The sequence below is a fragment of the Hemiscyllium ocellatum genome, chromosome X (assembly GCF_020745735.1).
Source record: "Hemiscyllium ocellatum isolate sHemOce1 chromosome X, sHemOce1.pat.X.cur, whole genome shotgun sequence".
Classification (NCBI taxonomy): Eukaryota; Metazoa; Chordata; class Chondrichthyes; order Orectolobiformes; family Hemiscylliidae; genus Hemiscyllium; species Hemiscyllium ocellatum.
The window spans coordinates 22,007,300-22,027,494 of record NC_083453.1 but is presented as its reverse complement, the minus strand read 5'-3'; the positions used below and the strand labels follow the sequence as shown (position 1 = coordinate 22,027,494).

The 20,195-nt window shown below is 42.0% G+C and overlaps 1 protein-coding gene across 5 annotated transcripts; it reads left to right on the top strand.

Annotated features, from left to right (window-relative positions):
• Positions 1-2,161: 2,161 nt before the first annotated feature.
• Positions 2,162-11,091, top strand: LOC132805750 (zinc finger and BTB domain-containing protein 39-like). 5 transcript variants are annotated; one of them, XM_060820980.1, is made up of 3 exons: positions 2,162-2,184; positions 2,307-2,469; positions 8,778-11,091. In XM_060820980.1, exon 3 carries the CDS (start codon positions 8,881-8,883, stop codon positions 11,017-11,019), a length of 2,139 nt encoding a protein of 712 aa, XP_060676963.1. In that variant the 5' UTR covers positions 2,162-2,184; positions 2,307-2,469; positions 8,778-8,880; the 3' UTR covers positions 11,020-11,091. The 5 variants fall into 5 exon arrangements, with proteins under 5 accessions (XP_060676963.1, XP_060676964.1, XP_060676961.1 ...); XM_060820981.1 differs by lacking the exon at positions 2,307-2,469 and having other exon boundaries at positions 2,169-2,184; XM_060820978.1 differs by having other exon boundaries at positions 2,172-2,309.
• The last annotated feature ends 9,104 nt before the right edge of the window (positions 11,092-20,195 follow it).

Genomic DNA, 20,195 nt, shown 5'->3' with positions numbered 1-20,195 from the left:
ACGTTGTGCACACCACTTTGGATGGTGTGGTTTGGTTATTAGCAGTTACCAAAAATAATGAAAGAAAGCTTTACCCTTTGATTTGGCATTCAAACTTCCATAACAAAAACAACTAACGTATGGAACCAAATGCAGCAAATATGAACAAAAACAAAAGGAAAATGTTTTAAGACCTGAAAGAATCTTATTGAGCAAGTCTCAGAATCCCCAAAACATTTGAATAAATATTTAATATGCTTGCAGGCAACACATGTCACTTGAAGGGTCTAATTTTTCCTTCAAAATGAGTCATTAAAAAATTAAGTCTATTACACCTTCAGTGCATGGTTGAAAGACCAATTTTATGCATGTGCCCAATGATAATGAGGCTCCATGCCTTGAGGTTACAGAGTTTTGTTTCCAACTTTAAAAATAAATGTGTTTCATACCAGAATTCAGTTTTGAGACTCTCAAAGAAGATTTAATATTTTTGAATCAAATTGTGCATTTTGCTGAGAACACAATTCATCTCCAAGGGACTGGACACTGACTTTCCATGCTGTACATCTTTATGACTGCACTTTGGAAATCCATGTACAAAAATACAGCCTGATACTCTAGAACAGAGTCAAAAATCACATGACACCAGGTTACTTTGTGGTTTCAAATGTTGGACTATAATCCAGTATCGTGATTTTTACTTTTGCCCGAAACGTCGATTTTACTGCTCCTTGGATGCTGCCTGAACTGCGGTGCTCTTCCAGCATCCAGAATCTGGTTTCCAGCATCTGCAGTCATTGTTTTTACCGAGTTGATTTTTGACTTTGTCTACCCCACTCCAACACTGGCACTTTCACATCACTCTAGGACAGTACTAAGGAAGTGCTGCACTGTTGGGTGAGTTGTTAAGCAGAGCCGATTCGTCTGCTCGGGTGGAAGTAAATGATTTGTGGCACTATTTTGAAGAAGAGCAGGGAAATATCCCATATTGTCCTGGCCAATATTAATCCCTCAATTAACTTCACAAAAAAAAAATCTGATCATTATTACATTGTTATGTGAGTTTACTTTGCACAATATTGACTTGTTTCCTACAGTGGCTAATTTTTGTGGTAACAAATTCCAGACTCACCACACTCTGGATGGAGGAATTTCTCCTCATCTCAGACCTAAATGATCGACACAGGATCCTTATACTGTAATCCGTTGTTCTGCACTCACCTATCATCAGAAACAAAAACAGAAAGTGTTGGAAAATCTCAACACGTTTGGCAGCATCTGTAGAGAGAAACACAGAGTTAATACTTTGAGTCCAGTGATCCTTTGTCAGAGCGGAAACTAGCTGGGAACGGGAGGGGTTTATGCTGATGACAGGGTCGGGTGAGGGTAGGGAGGACATGCTTGGAGAAGGGGACGAGAGGGAGAGAGAAAAAGGGTAAGCCGTCAAAGAGATTGTTGATGATAAACTGAGGGAGAGATAAATGCTGGGTAGAGTGTTAACAAGAAAATGTAAACAGTTGAAATGGTAGCGCGAGGAGCAACCCATTCGGGACAGGACCAAAAGGTGCTTGTTCACACTGAAATTGTTTGAGCCCTGAAGGCTATGAGGTACTCAGGCTGAAGACATCTCAGTTTATTCCTGTGATGAGGGAGTTATGGCCCGTACCAGTTAGAGTTTAGAATAAGTAAAGGCGAAGTTATTGAAAATTTCTGAGAAATTTGCTCTTATTTTCAATTCTCCAATATCTACAGTATTTCAGTTTTATCCAGAATGTTAACTCCTTCCCACCAATACGGCGACTTGTATGGAGTCCTCGCTCCTAGATTAGAGTGGTGCTGGAAAAGCACAGTAGGTCAGGCAGCATCCGAGGAGCAGGAAAAAGCCCATCATCAGGCGTTCCCATGTGTCCGATGTATTGAGTCCTCCTGGCCGGTAGGGCGGCGCTCCCAGGTCTCGATGTATTGAGTCCTCCTGGCCGGTAGGGCGGCGCTCCCAGGTCTCGATGTATTGGGTCCTCCTGGCCGGTAGGGTGGAGGTCCCAGGTCTCGATGTATTGAGTCCTCCTGGCCGGTAGGGCGGCGCTCCCAGGTCTCGATGTATTGAGTCCTCCTGGCCGGTAGGGTGGAGGTCCCAGGTCTCGATGTATTGAGACCTCCTGGCCGGTAGGGCGGCGCTCCTAGATCAGATGGGTTTGAGTAGTGATGGTGCGTTGTGTTCAGGGTTAATGTCTTTGATGTTTTTTAAACAGACTGTTTAACAGCTGTGGGCCTTGGATATATCGATGTTGCTATGGTGGTGAAAAGGCTTTAATGTTTTTGTACTCCAGCCGGTAAGCGTGTGGAGAGGATGTGGTGAAGATGCACCGGGATTTATTTCCCCCGGCCTGGGACAGCCCTCGGCATCCTGAGGAAAACAAAATGTCTGAGCTGGTGAGGGCTCTGCCTTTGTTGCCGGGGCCTGGGCCTGGGGTCGGGCTCTGGGCCCTGGCGGTAAGCGAGCTCCCTCTTGGCTACCTGCATGTCCAGGCCCCTTGGCCGCGCTGTGAGACCTGTGCAGGCCTCCCACCTGTTCAGGAGCAGCGCCTTCGTGGGAGAGGGAGTAAGGACTGTCACCCGCTTCCGGACACCAATTGACTGCACACCAGACAGACCTTCTCCTGGCACTCACTTCACACACACACACACACACCCAGTCCCAACTACCCTCTAGCTTAAAGTAAGAGGAATATTAAAATATCCTCTTACCCGAAATCCAGGGGTTTATTGGGGAAGAGAATCGAATTTGTAGTGTCATGCCAATTTAGAGACAAAATGACCAAAAAGGAACTCTTATTGAGTGTCTTTGCCATATACCACATTAAATCATGCAAGCCGACCACAGCAGTTTTATTGCACTTAAATCCAATGCTGTTTATAATGGTATAACTGTCACCAGAATTAGCAGATCTTGGTTACTTGAAGTTTTAACATTTAAATTTAACAAAATTCACAACACATTTTTTATTTCACTTTAAAAATCACTCTGCTTTACTTAACTTGAGCCCAGAGTGAAGTTCTACCTGTGAAGTGATTTCAGGAAAACTGAGTAAACTACTCAGTAAATTCTTATTTACTATGATACCTCAACAAATCCCATCTCAAAGGAAGGATGAAAGTTCAGATAAAGTCAGTGAAAGCCAAAGTCATTTCTGCAAGCAGGTTTCAGAATGCAAGAATGTTTTGAAGTCCGATGTTTGTGTAGTCCAAAGAGCTTGGAATTTGTAGATATTGTACGCTGATATTGGCAAAGACTGCAGTGGCTTTTCTTTGCATTTCATTTTTCTTGTGGTTTGATTCAAAGAATAATGTAGTTTCATGCCATTTGAAAGCTTTATGAGGCATAGTTATGCTCATTTGGTTAGAAAAATCTTTGGAATTTATATGAGAAATATTTTGTAATATTGCATTGTTACAGTAAATCTGTGAATTAATTTTTCACAATTTCTGAATGCAATGTGAATATTAAGAAGTTAACACCAAAACAATATTTAAGTGTTTTGTATTATCTGCTTTTTAAGTGTATAAAATTAAATCAAAGATGATATCAAAGATTAGTTTTTGCAGGAATAAAGGTCATGGAATGCCAGCTTCTCAAAAGTGGATTCAAACTTTCAAACCGCCATGATGCGATTTGAACTAACACCTAGGCTTCTGCATTACTGGTCCAGTAGTACAACCTGTATTTTTCATGTTCTTTAATATTAGGTTATTGATTGTCAGTATTCAATATAACTACTTGCTATCTACCCACTTGTCAAATCAGTAACTAGCACCAGTCAGAAGATTGATTATGGGAATTTCTCAATTGAATGGCTCAGCTACCTCGCATTAGCCAAGTTATAAATTCTGAAATGAACTTTTCTGTAATTTTCAGAGCTTTCACTAAAATATTTTACAAGACCTGTAGTAACAGGTTCTGCGTCTACTTGTGGGTATCTTGTTGAGAGATATTTTGAGAGAAAATGCCATCAATGTTTGCTTAGTGGAACCTCTGGATGCTTCCAACAGCTGGTTAGGGAGTCATATCTAATTTGGCTCAACCAGGTTAAACTGATCACACAACAAACAATTTTGAGATTAAGCACCCTCAGAACATTTACTTTTGAAATCTCTTGAAATATTCTCAACTTCTATTGTATACAGTAAATCAAACGAAATTTTAGAAAATAAATCCATGCAAAACTTGTGATATGAAGTATATTTTGCAAGGTTTGTGAAGGTTTGTAGCTCAGGTTGAGATTTAGGGTGTAGGTTTGCTCGCTGAGCTGTAGGTTTGATATCCAGATGTTTCATTACCTGCTTAGGTAACATCAGTGGCAATCTCCAAGTGAAGCGAAGCTGTTGTCTCCTACTTTCTATTTATATCTTTCTCCTGGATGGGGTTCCTGGGGTTTGTGGTGATGCCATTTCCTGTTCGTTTTCTGAGGGGTTGATAAATGGCATCTGGATCTACGTGTTTGTTCAAAAAATACAGTGTGCAGATTCCTCAAGAACAAACCAGGACAAGCAGACCAAACACAGTCAGAAACCCTAACCACCTTACCATACATCAAAGAAGTTTCAGAAATGACAGCCAGACTACTAAGACCCCTTGGAATCCTAGTAGCACACAAACCCACCAACACTCTCAAACAAAAACTAACAAACTTAACAGACCCAGTACATCCCATGGGCAAAACCAATGTCATCTATAAAATTCCATGCAAGGACTGCCATAAACACTACATAGGACAAACAGGAAGAAAGTTAGCCACCGGGATACACAAACACCAGCTAGCCACTAAAAGACACGACCCTCCCTCCCTCGTAGCCCTACACACGGATGAAAAAAGCCACCATTTTGACTGGGACAACACATCTGTCCTGGGACAGGCTAAGCAAAGGCATGCCAGAGAATTCCTAGAGGCCTGGCACTCCAACCGCAATGCCATAAACAAACAGACAGATCTAGATGCCATCTATCAATCCCTTAGAAAATGAACAGGAAATGACATCACCACAAACCCCCTGGAACCCCATCCAGGAGAAGGATATAAATAGAAAGCAGGAGACAACAGCTTCGCTTCACTTGGAGGTCGCCACTGATGATGTTACCGAGCCAGGTAATGAAACATCTGGATATCAAACCTACAGCTCAGCGAGCAAACCTACACCCTGAAGTATATTTTATTCAATGCAAAAGTTGATTAAGGTCATTGGAAAAGGAGGCTGAGGTTGGGAGATTACTTGATGTGTAAAATTGAGAGTCCTAGATGGAGTGAATAAAAAAATGAAGAAAATAATCAGTACATCAATTTAAAATAATTGACACAAAGACTACAGAGAAGTTCAGGAAGTTTTCACCTTCAGGATAGTAGGGGTTTGGAACTCACTGCCTGAAAGAATGGTAGAGGCAGAAACCCTGAAGCAGATGGCCATCTCTGTGTTGTAAATCTTTTACCTTTCTTTTCAAGTTTCTTATCATTTGGATGTGAATAAACTGCAGACTAGATGGAAGAAAACTGATTTGGTTAAGTACTAAGACTATTTTCAGTTAAACTCTGTTTGATGCAAAGTTCTGCTGGAAATTGAATTCTATTTTTATTACAAAGTTCTAGGACCTTTCTTCATTGCTATTTTGGGGATTGTGTCCTTTTAATTCTCGAGTTGTAATACAATTTTTTGAGTACGGGGAGCTCTGTTTTTATGACATGGGTTATTGGGATTTTCAGCATGCTTTGGAGGCAATGATAGTGTCTCATTTATTCTTGTAAAACTGCTCACTAGTTATCTTCAAGGATTTGTTTTTCACATTTATTCTGTGAATTAAATTGAAGTAGTTGAGCACGTTGGAAAAGATCTATTGGTTTCAGTAGACTTAATGCTCAACACTTCCAGTCACTATGGAACTGTAATCAACAAGAAAGTGAATATAAAATATAGAGTCAAACAGAGTACAAATCAGAGGAAGATAAGCTCAAATTGTATTCTTCTGGATATACCACGCTTTGAGTACTCTGTCTATCTCTGCCATTGTTTAGAAGATGGCATTGAAGGATGGGAATCTAATGATAGATGATTAATAAACTGCGAATATTACACCACAGGAAAGCTGAAGATGTGCAAAATGCCTTAATTAACATACCATTTAGGAAGTTATAGAATTGTAATTTAACAATTTTTCTATTGTAGACCCAATCAGTAAATTTGGCAGTGACAGCCTTTGAGAGAAAGTGAGGACTGGAGGTTAGAGGCGAGGTGGCATTCAAGGAACAGAAAAATAGATGGTTTGGGCATAAGCCCTTCATCAAGGATGTGTGGGGGAAGGGGACTGAGAGATTAATAGGAGGGTGGAAGTGGGAAGTGGGAGGGGAAGTTAGCTGGGAAGGCGATAGGTAGATGCAGGTAGGGAGTGATAGGTCAGGGGAGGGTGGAGCGGATATATGGGAATGAAGATGACAGGTAGGACAGTTCAAGAGGGCGGTGCTGAGTTGGAGGGTTCGATCTGGGATGAAGTGGGGAAATGGAAGGTAAGGAAACTGGTGAAGTTGATGTTGATGCCGTGTGGGTGAAGGCTCCCAAATGGAAGATGAGGCATTCTTCATTGGGTGGCTTGGTTTTGGTGATGGAGGAGGTCCTTGGTGGAATGGAAAGGGGAGTTAATGTGGTCGGCCACAGGACAGTGGGGTTGTTTGATATGTGTGTCCCAGAGATGTTCTCTGAAACGTTTTCTGAGTTGGTATGCTGTCTCCCCAGTGTAAAAGAGACCACATCGAGAGCAACAAACACAGTAGATGAGGTGTTGAGATGTGCAGGAGAATCTCAACCGGATGTGAAAGGATCCTTTGGGGCCTTGGACGGAGGTGAGGTGGGGAGGTGTGGTTGCAGGTTTTACACCTCTTGCAGTGGCAAGGGAAGGTGCTGGGAGTGGAGGATGGGGGGGCATGGACCTAATGAGACCCCACCACCAGAGGTATATTTCCCTCCTCACCCCTATCTGCGTTCCGCAGAGACCATTCCCTCCGCGACTCCCTCGTTAGGTTCACGTTCCCTAACCAACCCACCCACCACCTTCCCTTGCTGCCGCAGGAGATGTAAAACCTGCACTCACACCTCCCCCCTCAACTCTGTCCAAGGCCCCAAAGGATGCTTTCATATCTGGCAGAGATTTTCCTGCACATCCAAACACCTCATCTACTGTGTCTGTTGCTCTCGATGTGGTCTCCTCTACATTGGGGAGACAGGATTCCAACTCGCGGAGCGTTTCAGGGAACATCTTTGGGACATATGCACCAAACAACCCCACTGTCCTGTGGCTGACCATTTTAACTCCCCCTCCCACTGCCAAGGATATGCAAGTCCTGGGCCGCCTCCACCACCAAATCCAAGCCACCTGACAACTTGAGGAATAATGCCTCATCTTCTGCCATGGCATCAACGTCGACTTCACCAGTTTCCTTACTTCCCATCCCCTACTTCATCCCAGATCCAACCCTCCAACTTGGCACTGCCCTCTAGAACTGTCCTATCTGTCCATCTTCCTTCCCACATATCCGCTCCACGTTCCCTTCTGACCTACCACTATCATCCCCCACCTGCATCTACCTATCGCTTTCCCAGATACCTTCCATACCCCCCACCCCAACCCCACCCTCCTATTTATCTCTCAGCCCACTTCTCCACATTCCTGATGAAGGACTTATGCCCGAATCGTCAATTCTCCTCCTCGGATGCTGCCTGATCTGCTGTGCTTTTCCAGTACTACACTTTTTGATGGTGACAGTCTTTGATCAGTCCATTAAGCTACACCAAAAGGTTTTTTTTTCCTAGCTTAGTCATTTGGACATTATTTTGTGCATATCTGTGTAAGTGTTTTATTAGTTTATTATCAACAAATCAAAAATCTTGTTGCTTTAGAGATCACCCTTTTAAGACAGAGAAGAATATTTGTCTGAGGATTTGGGGCATTAGATTAGATTCCCTACATTGTGGAAACAGGCTCTTAAGCCCAACAAGTCCACACCGACCCTCCGAAGAGTAGCCCACGCAGACTCATTTCCCTACATTTACCCCTGACGAATGCACCTAACACTATGGGCAATTTGGCACGGCCAATTCACCTGACCTGCACGTCTTTTGGAATCTGGGAGGAAACCAGAGCACCCGGAGGAAACCCATGCAAACACTAGGAGAATGTGCAAACTCCATGCAGGTAGTTGCCCGAGGTGAGAATCAAACCCGGGTCCCTGGCGTGGTGAGGCAGCAGTGCTAACCACTGAGCCACCGTGCTGCTCCTTTGGCTTTGGAACTCTGACTCGGAAGGTGGTAGAAGGCAGTCATTGTTTTTAAGATGGTGGTAGATAGATTCTTATTAAACAAGGGGAGGTAATTGGTGTTAGCTGAGAACATGGAATACAGAATGCAATCAGATCAGCTGTGATCTGGTTGAATGGTAAAACAGGCTCAAGTGGCCGAATTATCGTCATCTGCACCTGTTTTGTGTGTATGTTTATATCATAAATACTCCTTAAAACCTCTTCCACTAAGTGTTTGGTCACCTGTCCTAATGCTATGTTAAGTTTTGTCTGATTATTCTTTGGGACTATGTTACTAGGTTAAAGGTGCTACACGCAGCAACAGATTATGTTATCTTAATGCCTTTCAGTTTTTTTGATTTAATTTCAAGCCCTATGTTGGAATGCAAAGATCCATAAAGTTTTGAAAAATGTTATTTTTGTAGAATCTTGTAACGTGACTGACCTAACTGTTCTCATTTGCAGGCTTGTCTTTATACAAGATAATGTTCATGGAACGGTGTAAGGCAAAGTACTTTATTGGCCAGCCAATTTGCATTTAGTGCAAGTTTCCAAAGCACTAACGGAGATGGGTATGAGAATTAAACTACACAGTGCTGACCACCCTAATAATCTTCTTAAGGAACTTAATAAGTTTAGGCTGTCCGAAACCATGTGTGATGTAATCATCATGGTTGGCAACAGGACATTTTCAGCACACAAATCAGTACTTGCATGTGCTGCTGGCTACTTCCAAAAGCTCTTTCTGAATTCTGAGGTTAATACTGCAAGAACATACGTGGTAGACTTCATCACCCCGGCAAATTTTGAAAGAATCTTGAATTTTATCTATACAGCTGAGCTTTTTACTGATCTCATTAATGTTGGTGTTATCTATGAGATGGCGGAGAAGTTGGGAATGCAAGATCTTCTGAAGGCTTGCTACTCCACCTTTCCTGACTTGGAAAAGACAGAAACCAACAAACCAACAGATCAATCACCCGAAGGCTATACACCTCTCACCGGGGCTTCAAATGACCAAAACACCCCCATGTCAGACTCCAGGGGCCCAGGCCCACAATTTTGTCAAAACAGAAGTTACATAATGCAGGTTGAAGTAGGAGAGAGCTTTAAAAGTGAAGAACGAAATCTTGTGAATGAAAATGGCCCAAGTATGCCAGTGATGTACCAACAGTCAACAAAAACTGAAGATAACCTGGAGATGGAATACAGCCAATCCACAACAAGTGAGAATGTGCCTTTGACTCCTAATAAAGGCCCATGTGAGCTGTATGAAATACAGAGTAATGGATATTATAATCAAACCAGTTTACTGGTCACTGGAGAATCTCTCAAAGAGAGTAGTAATTCCTGTGTTAGTAACAATGTCGACCTCCAGGTTCAATCAATGAAGGAAATGGAGTGCATGCAGTTTGATGGTATTGAACAGGATGGCCTTAATTTTGATAACCATCAAGAGAGCAGAGGTCCTTCTGAAGAAATAATCGAGTTAACAGATGACAGTGAAGATGACAATCTTGTCTGTGTTAAGGATAGTAATGATGAAGGTAAGAGTATGCCATGCCAGGTGTGTGGCAAGGTCTTGCCAGCCAACATAGGAATTATTAGGCAACACGGTAAACTCCACATTGATGCAAAAGAGGGGCTGTGTACTGTGTGTGGCGCCAAGTTCACTGATAGGAGCTCTCGAATCACCCATGTTTTGTCTCACGTTGGAATTTTTCTCTTCTCGTGTGACATGTGTGAAATGAAATTTGTAACACAGTGGCAAGTGGCTGGACACAGGAAAGGGAAGCCACATGATGCTAACATTATTGTCCAACCAAATACTATCCTGCCTGCTGAAGCTAATTTTGGTGGTTCTCCCACAGAACTGTTTTGTGCTGTCTGTGGAAAGACAGTGACTAAAGACTATCTTGCTGTGAAAGACCATATTCTTTCCCATCTTGACATGAAAAGTCTCTCCTGTTGTGTCTGTGAACAGCCATATAGATCAGTCTGTAGCCTAATGTGGCATGTTTTATCCCACATGAATATATCAATCTTTTCCTGTTCTGTATGTGGTAATAGCTTTGTAGACCGAACTGTTCTAGAGCAACATATGGCTTCACACCAGGGTATGGAGTATTTATATGAATGTAATTTCTGCTGTAGAAAGTTTCGGTTAGAAGCCTCTTATCAGAACCATGTGAAGATACATAAGAGGAATAACTTGGATGGCACAAAAGGTCTAACTACTTCACACCAGTGGCTCAAAAAAACCTTAACAACATCACCATCAGATGAGTCTACAAGTGATGGACATGTGCCTGGTGTACACCAAGAGACCCTTCTGACCCTTCCCTCAAACCAAGGCAAAGCCAACTCCAAAGGGAACTGGTATGAATGTGAATTTTGTGGGAAAAGGTTTTCCCATTCTAGTGAGTTTCAGTATCATCTCCGAATCCACTCAGGAGAGAAGCCCTATGAATGCAAGCTGTGCCACAAGTTCTTCAGGGGGCGATCGACTGTCAAAAACCATCTAAAGACCCATTCAGGTGCCCTTATGTATTGCTGCACGGTTTGCCAGAAGTATTGTCCCACCTTGAACCTTATGATTAAACATGTGGAGATGCACAAAGATGGGGGCCTACCTCCTGACTTTAACATTGCACAGACATTCATGTACATCGTGCATTCCAAACAGTCAGTAAAAATGATGGACTAACCCTTACCCGAAAAGGAAACAGTTCCATTGTTGATTTGAAAAAACTGTATTCAGAAATAAACTTCAAATAAAGTCTCATTTTAATGTACAGTGGAACCTTCAATTCTAAGATCAGATTTTTTAAAAAAGGTGTTAGTTATGGAACTTTAAAAAAACTTATAAAAATTGCTACCTAATGGTGCTAACTTTACTGTAAAATGAAGTTGTCATTTTATTTTTATCTCTGGTAATAGTGAATGTACTACTGTGTAAAAATCAAATGTGTCTACTGCACTGTAGTTTCAGCATCAAAATCCACATTGATATCAATGAAGGAAATGGAGTGCATGCAGGTTAATGGTATTGAACAGGATGGCCTTACTTTTGATGACCATCAAGGGAGCAGAGGTCCTTCTGAAGAAATAATCGAGTTAACAGATGACAGTGAAGATGACAATCTTGTCTGTGTTAAGGATAGTAATGCTGAAGGTAAGAGTATGCCATGCCAGGTGTGTGGCAAGGTCTTGCCAGCCAACATAGGAATGATTAGGCAACACGGTAAACTCCACATTGATGCAAAAGAGAGGCTGTGTACTGTGTGTGGTGCCAAGTTCACTGATAGGAGCTCTCGAATCACCCACGTTGGAGTTTTTCTCTTCTCGTGTGACATGTGAAATGATTCAGTGATTGACAGTTTTCTGCTTTAGGATTTGCTCTCAAAATGTACAGAGTTATATGGTAGTGTTGGCTACTGCTGTCACAGTCTCCAAGGAATTAAAACTCTAGGCCAGTGAGGGCAGTCACCTAAAGGTAGGTTTACACTAGCCTAATCACTTAATCTGGAACCAGGGGAAATGTTTACCGTATTCAAATCAAACTCTTAAGCGTTTGCTGTATTGTCATACAATCTGAATTTCTGCCATTGCAGGCAAGCCATGTACATCCATTAGTATGAGAAATTGTGTACTGTAACTCAATGCTTCAGCAATACAATTTTTTTCTACCTTGTCTAATCTCTTGCTTATATAGGTTCTTTGAATTGGATGATTAAACTGTTGAACCCCATTTTATTTGGACAAGTCCAGTTCTGAAGAAGGGTCACTGGACTTGAAGCATTAACTCTTATTTTCTCCACAGATGCTGCCAGACCCACTGGGTTTTTCCAGCAATTTCTGTTTTTGTTTTTATGGCAAAACTCATTGGTATCCAGTAACAATGTGAACTTAAGGTAAAATCTTCAGAATGCTGATGAAATTTACTAACCCACTTAATAGTGTCTGCTCTGACTCCTAGTTCTCACATTATTAATATACTCCAAATGAGACATAAACAATCTGACATTGTTCATGGGTGGCTGTTTGAAAGAATTGTCTAGGTAAATATTCAGATCTCTTTCTGATTTTGTTGAACTATCAGATAGTTGTTTGACATGGATTTTGTTTTAACTACAGGGAGTACGTACACTTCAAGGTCATTATACAAAGTAAGAGTGTGTTAATGTCTGAGGCTGATGAAAATCTAGTGCTGTGGGGAGAGCACAGTATAGTAGAAACATTCCAAAGGCATTATGGGATTCAGAGCTGCCTCCTGCTCTGTGAACCTTAATGATTCTGTGGAAGGTTTTGAATAATTTTTTTTCTGATAGCTCAGTTTATAACTGTATAATGTAGTGTGGCAGTGAACTGCAGTGACCAAGTTACCTGAGACCCTAGAATTGATTATTTGTCTTCTGCTGATATCACATCTTTCTTTTACGAATGGGGATAGCTTCTCCCCTTCAAATCTGAAATCTGAACATGATTTTGAAAACCACCTACAAATCTCCTCTCAGACACTTTCTCTCCAAGGAACACAGTCCCAACTTCTTCAATCTATCCTCATCATTGAAATTTCTCATTCCCAGAATCAGTCTTGTAAATTGCCTCTGAACTGTTTCTAGTGCGTTCACGTTTTTCCTATACCTGCAGCTGTACACAATAAAGGTTAAACAAAATAGGGAGAATTTAAGGTGATCGGGAAAAAGATAAAGGCAACATGTGCAGGATTAGGATATGAAAGTGTGGTGGAGACAAAGTCAATCAGTGCTTTCAAAAGGAATTTAGATAAACATCTGGAGAGAGAAAGTATGCAGGGTTATGGGGGAGTGGGACTTGCTCTTGCATAGTCAGTATGGATATGAATACTTCTCAAATAGCTTCCTGTGGTGTAGGTATTCTACATTTTTTAATATAAATTTGCAAATCTGCTCCACTGGCTAGGAAGTGAAATAGCTCTTCTACCAGGAGCATCAACATCCAGTGCCATGGTATGTTGGCAGGACTGGGTTTAAATCTGTGAACCTTTACACACTGAATTCCTCATTTCTGCTGAGTTGCAAGGTTAGATGCCAGGCAGATGTAAAAAGAGCTTTTCACCAGCAGAGAAGGTAACATGGCAACCAGTCTCACCTTGAGCCAATCTTATACACCTCCAGGATGTTTTTGGCAAAGGCCTAGGAATCAGCTCACACAGCTGTGGATGGAGCTTAACCAGATATGCTGTTAAGTGCAGGAAAGGAGGGAATTACCATGAACCCCAGTTAAAGGGACCAAGGCAGCACCAAAGTTGGAAAGAGTTTGGGGAGTTGGTTTGAAAAGCTCATAGTTGTGGATAGGAAAGTTGAGTGAGGTAATCAGTTCTGTAGTTTGAGGTTCTGGCAAAGATTAATTTAGTGTAAATATTTATGATAGACCTTGGAAGAAAAATTATTCCGAAAAAGCTTGAGTACAGGTAAGATTTCCTCTTGCAGCACGTAAGACACATTCTGTGATTTCTATAGAATGTACATAGAATGTGGTAATTGGAGTTGAGGAACAAGTAGTTCTGGGTTCAAAGCCTTCTCAGCAGAATTCTTAGTCTGCTTGTTAATTCATAACCACATTGGAGAATGTGTCACTGAACCAGGTTGTTTTCATTTGAGAGGAAATTAATTCAGGTGATTAGGGGAAAAAAACTCAATTTAGAGGATTTATAATATGCTAAAACAATGTGGCTCAGGAACAACAGACACCTCAACTTTAAACTACTGTAAAACTGGCACCATTTTTGTACAAAAAAGCATTACCACATTTTACCCTTTTTAAAAAACTGTTTGAGACATGTTTTCCAGATTGTTCAGTTAAGATGTCAAACATATAGCATACTGGTGCTGTGGATTACCTATTTAACAGGCAATTTGATTAATAAATGTGTATGTACCAACATTTCATATTTCCAAATGAAACACATTCAAATGTTCACACACACACACACAGTTGTTAGATGCATGAGGTCATTCAGCCCATTGTGTCTGCACCAACTCTGAGCATTATGATTCAGTGTCATTTTCCTGCCTCCCCCCCCAACCCTACCCATTTGTTTCTATTTAAATAATCATCCAGTACTCTCTTGAATGCCTCAATTGTATCTGCCTCAGTCACACTTTCAAATGGTGCATTCCAGTTCCTAATTACTGTGAATTTTATTTGCATAAAAACTGTTTCCATTGCAAGTCTGTGCGCTCTCATTCTAAGTTCTTTTACAAGAAGGAACAGTTTTTCTCCATCTATTCTTTCGAGCCCCACCACCCCCCATGATTTTGAAAACTTATAGAAAATCTTTGTTTTCTCACCAAGGAAAGTAGTCCTAACTTCTCAAATCTATATTCATATCTGAAGTTTCTTAACCCTGGAATCATTCTCATAAACCTTTTCTGCATGCATTCCATAGGTTAGCATCCTGTCCATCTGAGGTTGAACCAGTGTCTTGTTCATTATAACCACCTTGCACCTGTATTCTGTGCCTCTATAAAAAGCTTAGGTTATTGTGCGTTTTATTAACTGCTTGTTCTACCTGTCCTGCCACCTTTAATGACCTATGCACATATATACCAGCTCTCTGTGCTCTGAATGACAGAAATCGAAGGTAATAGAACACTATTTAATATGATTAATCTATTTTGATTTTTCTTCTTAATTGTCTGTGTTGAATCTTTGAGCTGTGAATCGTTGTGTTATACTGCAGTACCTCACCTAAGTGACCTTTATCCACCTGATTCTACTTGTGTTCAGGGTCTCCATGCATTCTGAATTCTGTCCAGTGGCATCTTCTGAGTGAAAATCATGGGTGAGCGTTTTCTTTCCCAATCGAATTCCAGGGTATCAAAGCCAGTTGTAGCTCCCAGCATTGCTCAACATTGAATGGTGGATGAAACCTGGAACCTTTAAAAGAGCTGTCAGAATATTTATTTTCCACATATACTTAAAATAATACTTATGCATTGCATTTTATTATAAATGATATTGTTGTAATGTTTTTGCGAGGTTTTGCTGCGCAACCCAAGTTTGTTTCTATTTTGGATAGTTGACGATGTTGTAAAGTATTAAGTGATGTACTTGGAGCCTTTAAAACACAGCGAAATAGTTTGAGGGAAATTGGGCACCAAGTGAGAATTTGGACAAGGTGGTTCGACGGACATTGAGTGGGGCCGTGGAAGGTTTTGAATGTGGGAGAGATGCAAGCTAGGAGGTTTGAAAAGAGGGACAGGTTATTGAATAGTCTAGAGTCGGAACGAACAGTGAACATTACATAGCAGTTTTAGGTCTTTGGGTCTCCCAATAACACAGAGAAAAAAAATCTTTATGAAGTTTGTACTCAGCGAGGTCCTAAAATAGTGGGTGTGGATTTGATATCCTAAAATTACTTCAATTTGACATTTACCTAGTTGTAGAGGTGAGGTGTAAGCAGTGGCCTGGATTTTCTGACCTGACCTGTCTGTGGTAGGAGGTCCCGGAGGAGAATAATGCAGGATGTTGGGAGGGAAGTGACCAGGGCCGTCAAACTGACTTGTGCGTCCATCGGTTATCTACATGCCTCAAATCTTCAAACAAATGGAAAGCATACCTGGGGAGGGGGGAGATGGTGGGCCTTGGGAACTCTCCAGGTGTGATTCGGGATATCACGGAGTTGGGTTAAAAGCTGCAGAGGGGAGAAAACGGTTGCCTGGCAACCACGGCCTGGAGTCTGCGTGCTGCCGTCAGTTGAAGAGCCAATGGAAACGCACATTATTTGAGACCTCCACCAATGAACGGGCGGGTGATGGAGCTTGCCCTCTGGCACCTGAGCGGAGAGGGAGAAAACTGCAGTTGGAAACCCTCAGGGCAGGGGCTTTCAGTGGCAAGTCTTGAGTGTATAGTCTCTTCTGATCTAGTCGTTCATTAACTTATTTGGACATGTTATGACACATCTCCACGACCATCATGTCCTGAGGTGGGACTTGAACCTGATCTTATGGTCTAGAGGTAGGGACGTTACTACTGAGTCAGCATCCTCGAATACCAGAATGTTCTTTTAACTAACCTCGATATGTTATGCCACACTTCCAGGGCAAGTGGGACTCGAACCGAGACCCCCTCATACTGTATATGATAAATTTCATTCCCTGTCATATTCATCATATTTAACTCCATAATCCTCCAGTTCACCTCTCTTGCCCTTTGACCCACTATTCAACATATCTTGATTTCCTTTTCATTTGCTCACTACATCTACCCTCCCCCCACACCAAAAATTTGTCAAGAAACTAGAGGAGTCTCCTGCCTGTTTTCTCCTTCAGTCCACTTCCCATCCCTACAACTCGCTAGCTTCCATGTCTTTCTCCGCAGTAAATGCTGACGCAAAATATTCACTTAGTATCTCATCCATCTCCTGTGGTTCCACACATAGATGGCCTTGTTGATCTTTAAGGGGCCTTATTCTCTCTTGCTCTTAATGTACTTTTTCTTTACAATATTTGCAGTCCTCCCGCTCTCTGGTTTACCTGAGTGTCTATTGGAAAATTGTGGCCATAATGTTTGTAGCTTCTATCCCTTAAGCTAGGATCCCTTCCATCCAGACTGGGTAACTTATCATCTTTAACTACAATCAGCCTTTCTGGTACCACCTCTTCATCTATTTTTATCCCATCTGGTATCTCAGCACCCTCCTCTTCCTTGGTAAACACTGATATAATGTACTTGGGCATCAGTAGATTTCCATTTTAGACCCTATTCAGCCCAGCACTCCCCTGAAAACCTTTTAAGGTGCCTTTGGATTACCTTTCTATCAGCTGCTGTTTTGTGCTATCTCTTTGTCTCTCTCACTTGCTTTTATATTTCTGAATAGTTGTTGTGTTCAATAGACAATAGGTGCAGGAGTAGGCCATTCTGCCCTTCGAGCCTGCACCACCAATCAATATGATCATGGCTGATCATCCTTAATCAGTATCCTGTTCCTGCCTTATCTCCATAACTCTTGATTCCACTATCCTTGAGAGCGCTATCCAACTCTTTCTTAAATGAATCCAGAGACTGGGCCTCCACTGCCCTCTGGGGCAGAGTATTCCACACAGCCACCACTCTCTGGGTGAAGAAGTTTCTCCTCATCTCTGTCCTATATGGTCTACCCTGTATTTTTAAGCTGTGTCCTCTGGTTCGGCACTCACCCATCAGTGGAAACATGTTTCCTGCCTCCAGAGTGTCCAATTCAGCTTGATTCCTCCTTCTATTATCAAACTAATGTTGGTCATATGTCCTTTTTTTTCCCTGCCTCATCCTTCTGTAACTCCATCATCCAGGGAGCTCAGGCTCTGTTTGTCCACCTATTTTGAATCTGAACCATCGCTTCTTTAAAGCTTCCCCATTACCTGATTACAGGATTGTTTGGCTGTCGTTGGTTCCAAATTTACTTAGGCTACATCCTTCCTCAATTCAATAAAATTAGTTTTGCTCTCATTCAGTATTATTTTATTTCTAGATTGCCTTCCTCATAACTATTCCAAGCTGATGACATTTGTGATCACAATTCCAGGGGAGCTGCACAACTGTATCATTCTGCTTTTGAGCCAGTTCATTCCTGAAGATCAGATCGTCAAATAGAAAACTCACTGATCCTGAACATTCTCCTGAATACGTTTAGAATTCTCCCTAAGCACTATATTCAATATTGGGTAGTTAAAGTTTTGTATTATCACTTTTCTATACTTTATCATTATAAAAGGCATTCAATATTGTTCCACAGGGAATCAGTTTAGCTCAGTTGGCTGGATTGTTGATTTACAGAGTGGTGTGACGCCAACAGTGTGGGTTCAATTCCCATCACGAGTTTGAGGTTACCATGAAGGACCCTCCTTCTCAAACTGTTCCCTTGCGTGAGGTCTGGTGGCCCTCAGGTTAAATTACCACCAGTCGCTTTTCTTTAATGAGAGAGCAGCCCCTATGCTCTGGTAAGACTATGGCGACACAACGACAACTGTTCCACAAAGCAGACTTGTGAGCAAAGTTAGAGCTTAGCGAGATTTGAGAAGATTTGTAGCTCAGGTTGAGGTTTTGGATGTAGGTTTGCTCACTGAGCTGCAAGGTTCATTTCCAGATGTATTAGGTAACATCTTTAGTGGGCGTCCGGGCGAAGCAAACAACAGGAAATGACATCACCACTGGAAAAAATGTCACTAGCCCAAAGAACCCAAACATATAAATAGAAAGCAGAAATCATCAGCAGTGCTTCACCAGAGGCTCACTGAAGATGTTACTTAGTAGGGTGATGAAACATCTGGAAATGAACCTTCCAGCTCAGTGAGCAAACCTACATCCAAAAGTTAAAGGTCATACAATCAAGGGGACATCAGTAATGTGTATACAAAATTGACTGACATAGTAACCACAGAGTAACATATAAAGGACATTTCTGGGGCTTGAGTCAGATTTGTTGTGGAGTTCTCTAGGGGTCAGTATTAGAATTTCTACAGTGTGGAAACAGGCCCTTCAGCCCAACAAGTCCACACCGCCCCTCCAAAGAGTATCCCATCCAGACCCATTACCCGACATTTCCCCTGACTAATGCACCTCACCTATACATCCCTGAATATTGTGGACAATTTAGTATGGCCATTTCACCTAACCTGCACATCTTTGGGCAGTGGGAGGAAACCCACGCAGACGCGGGTAGAATGTGCAAACTCCACACAGACAATCACCCGAGACCGGAATCGAACCTGGGTTCGTGGCGCTGTGAGGCAGCAGTGCTAACTGAGCCACCGTGCCACCCCTTGAGATCCTTGCTTTTCTTGATACATATTAATGATCTGGACCTTAGTATACTGAGGACAATTTCAAAGTTTGCATATGATACAAAGCTTAGAAGCATTGTAAACTATGAGCAGGTCAGTGTAGAGCTCTGAAAGACCATTGGCAGGTTGGTGTAGTGGGCAGATTGGTGGCAGTTGAATACAGAGAAGTGAGAGCTGATTCATTTTAATATGTAGAACATGGAGAGGCAGTATAAAGTGAGGGGTACAATTCTAAAATGGGTGCAGGAACATAGTGATCTCAATGTATATGTTTATGTCATGAGTGGTGGCAGGGCAGGACTAGAGTATGGTCAATAAAGCATGAAGTATCAAGAGCAAGGAGGTCATATTCAACCTGCATAAGTCACTAGTTAGATCTCAACTGGAGCACTGTGTACAGTTTTGGGCACTACGCTGATCACGGGAGTGTGCACTGAAGCGATTTACAAGAATGATTCCAGGAATGAGAAATTTCAGTGAGGAGGATAGATTGAAGAAATTGGGACAGTTCTCCTTGGAGAGGAGGCGGGTAGTGGTTGGGGGGGGGGGGGGAGGAGGAGGCATAGTAGAGAGGGAGAAACTGTCCCTGTTTGCAAAATGATCGAGAATGAGAGAGCACAGATTTAAGGTTATTTACAGAAGAAGCAAAATGTGAGAAACTTCACATGAGTGGTTTATGGATGCATTGCCTGGAGGTATGATAGAGGTAGATTCAATTGAGGCAAGAGAGCATTGGCTGATTAAATAGAAACAACATTCAGGGGTATGGGGAAAATGCAGGAGGATGGTACTATGTCCAAATGTTTCTTTAGAGAGCTGGGGCAAACAGGATGGGCCAAAAGGCTGCCTTCTGCACTATAATGTTTCTCTAGTTCGCTGGTTCATGCACCTCCCAGTAACCTCCTTGCATATTGTTCCTCAACTCCAACCAAATAGATTTTGTCTTTGAACCTTAAGAACTCTGTTTCTAACATGGCAACAGTTTTCTTCATCCAGACTGTGATTCCTTCTCCTTTTCTTTCTTCCGTCTCTTGCCTGAATACTTTGCACCCAGGAATGGTGAGCATCCAACCCT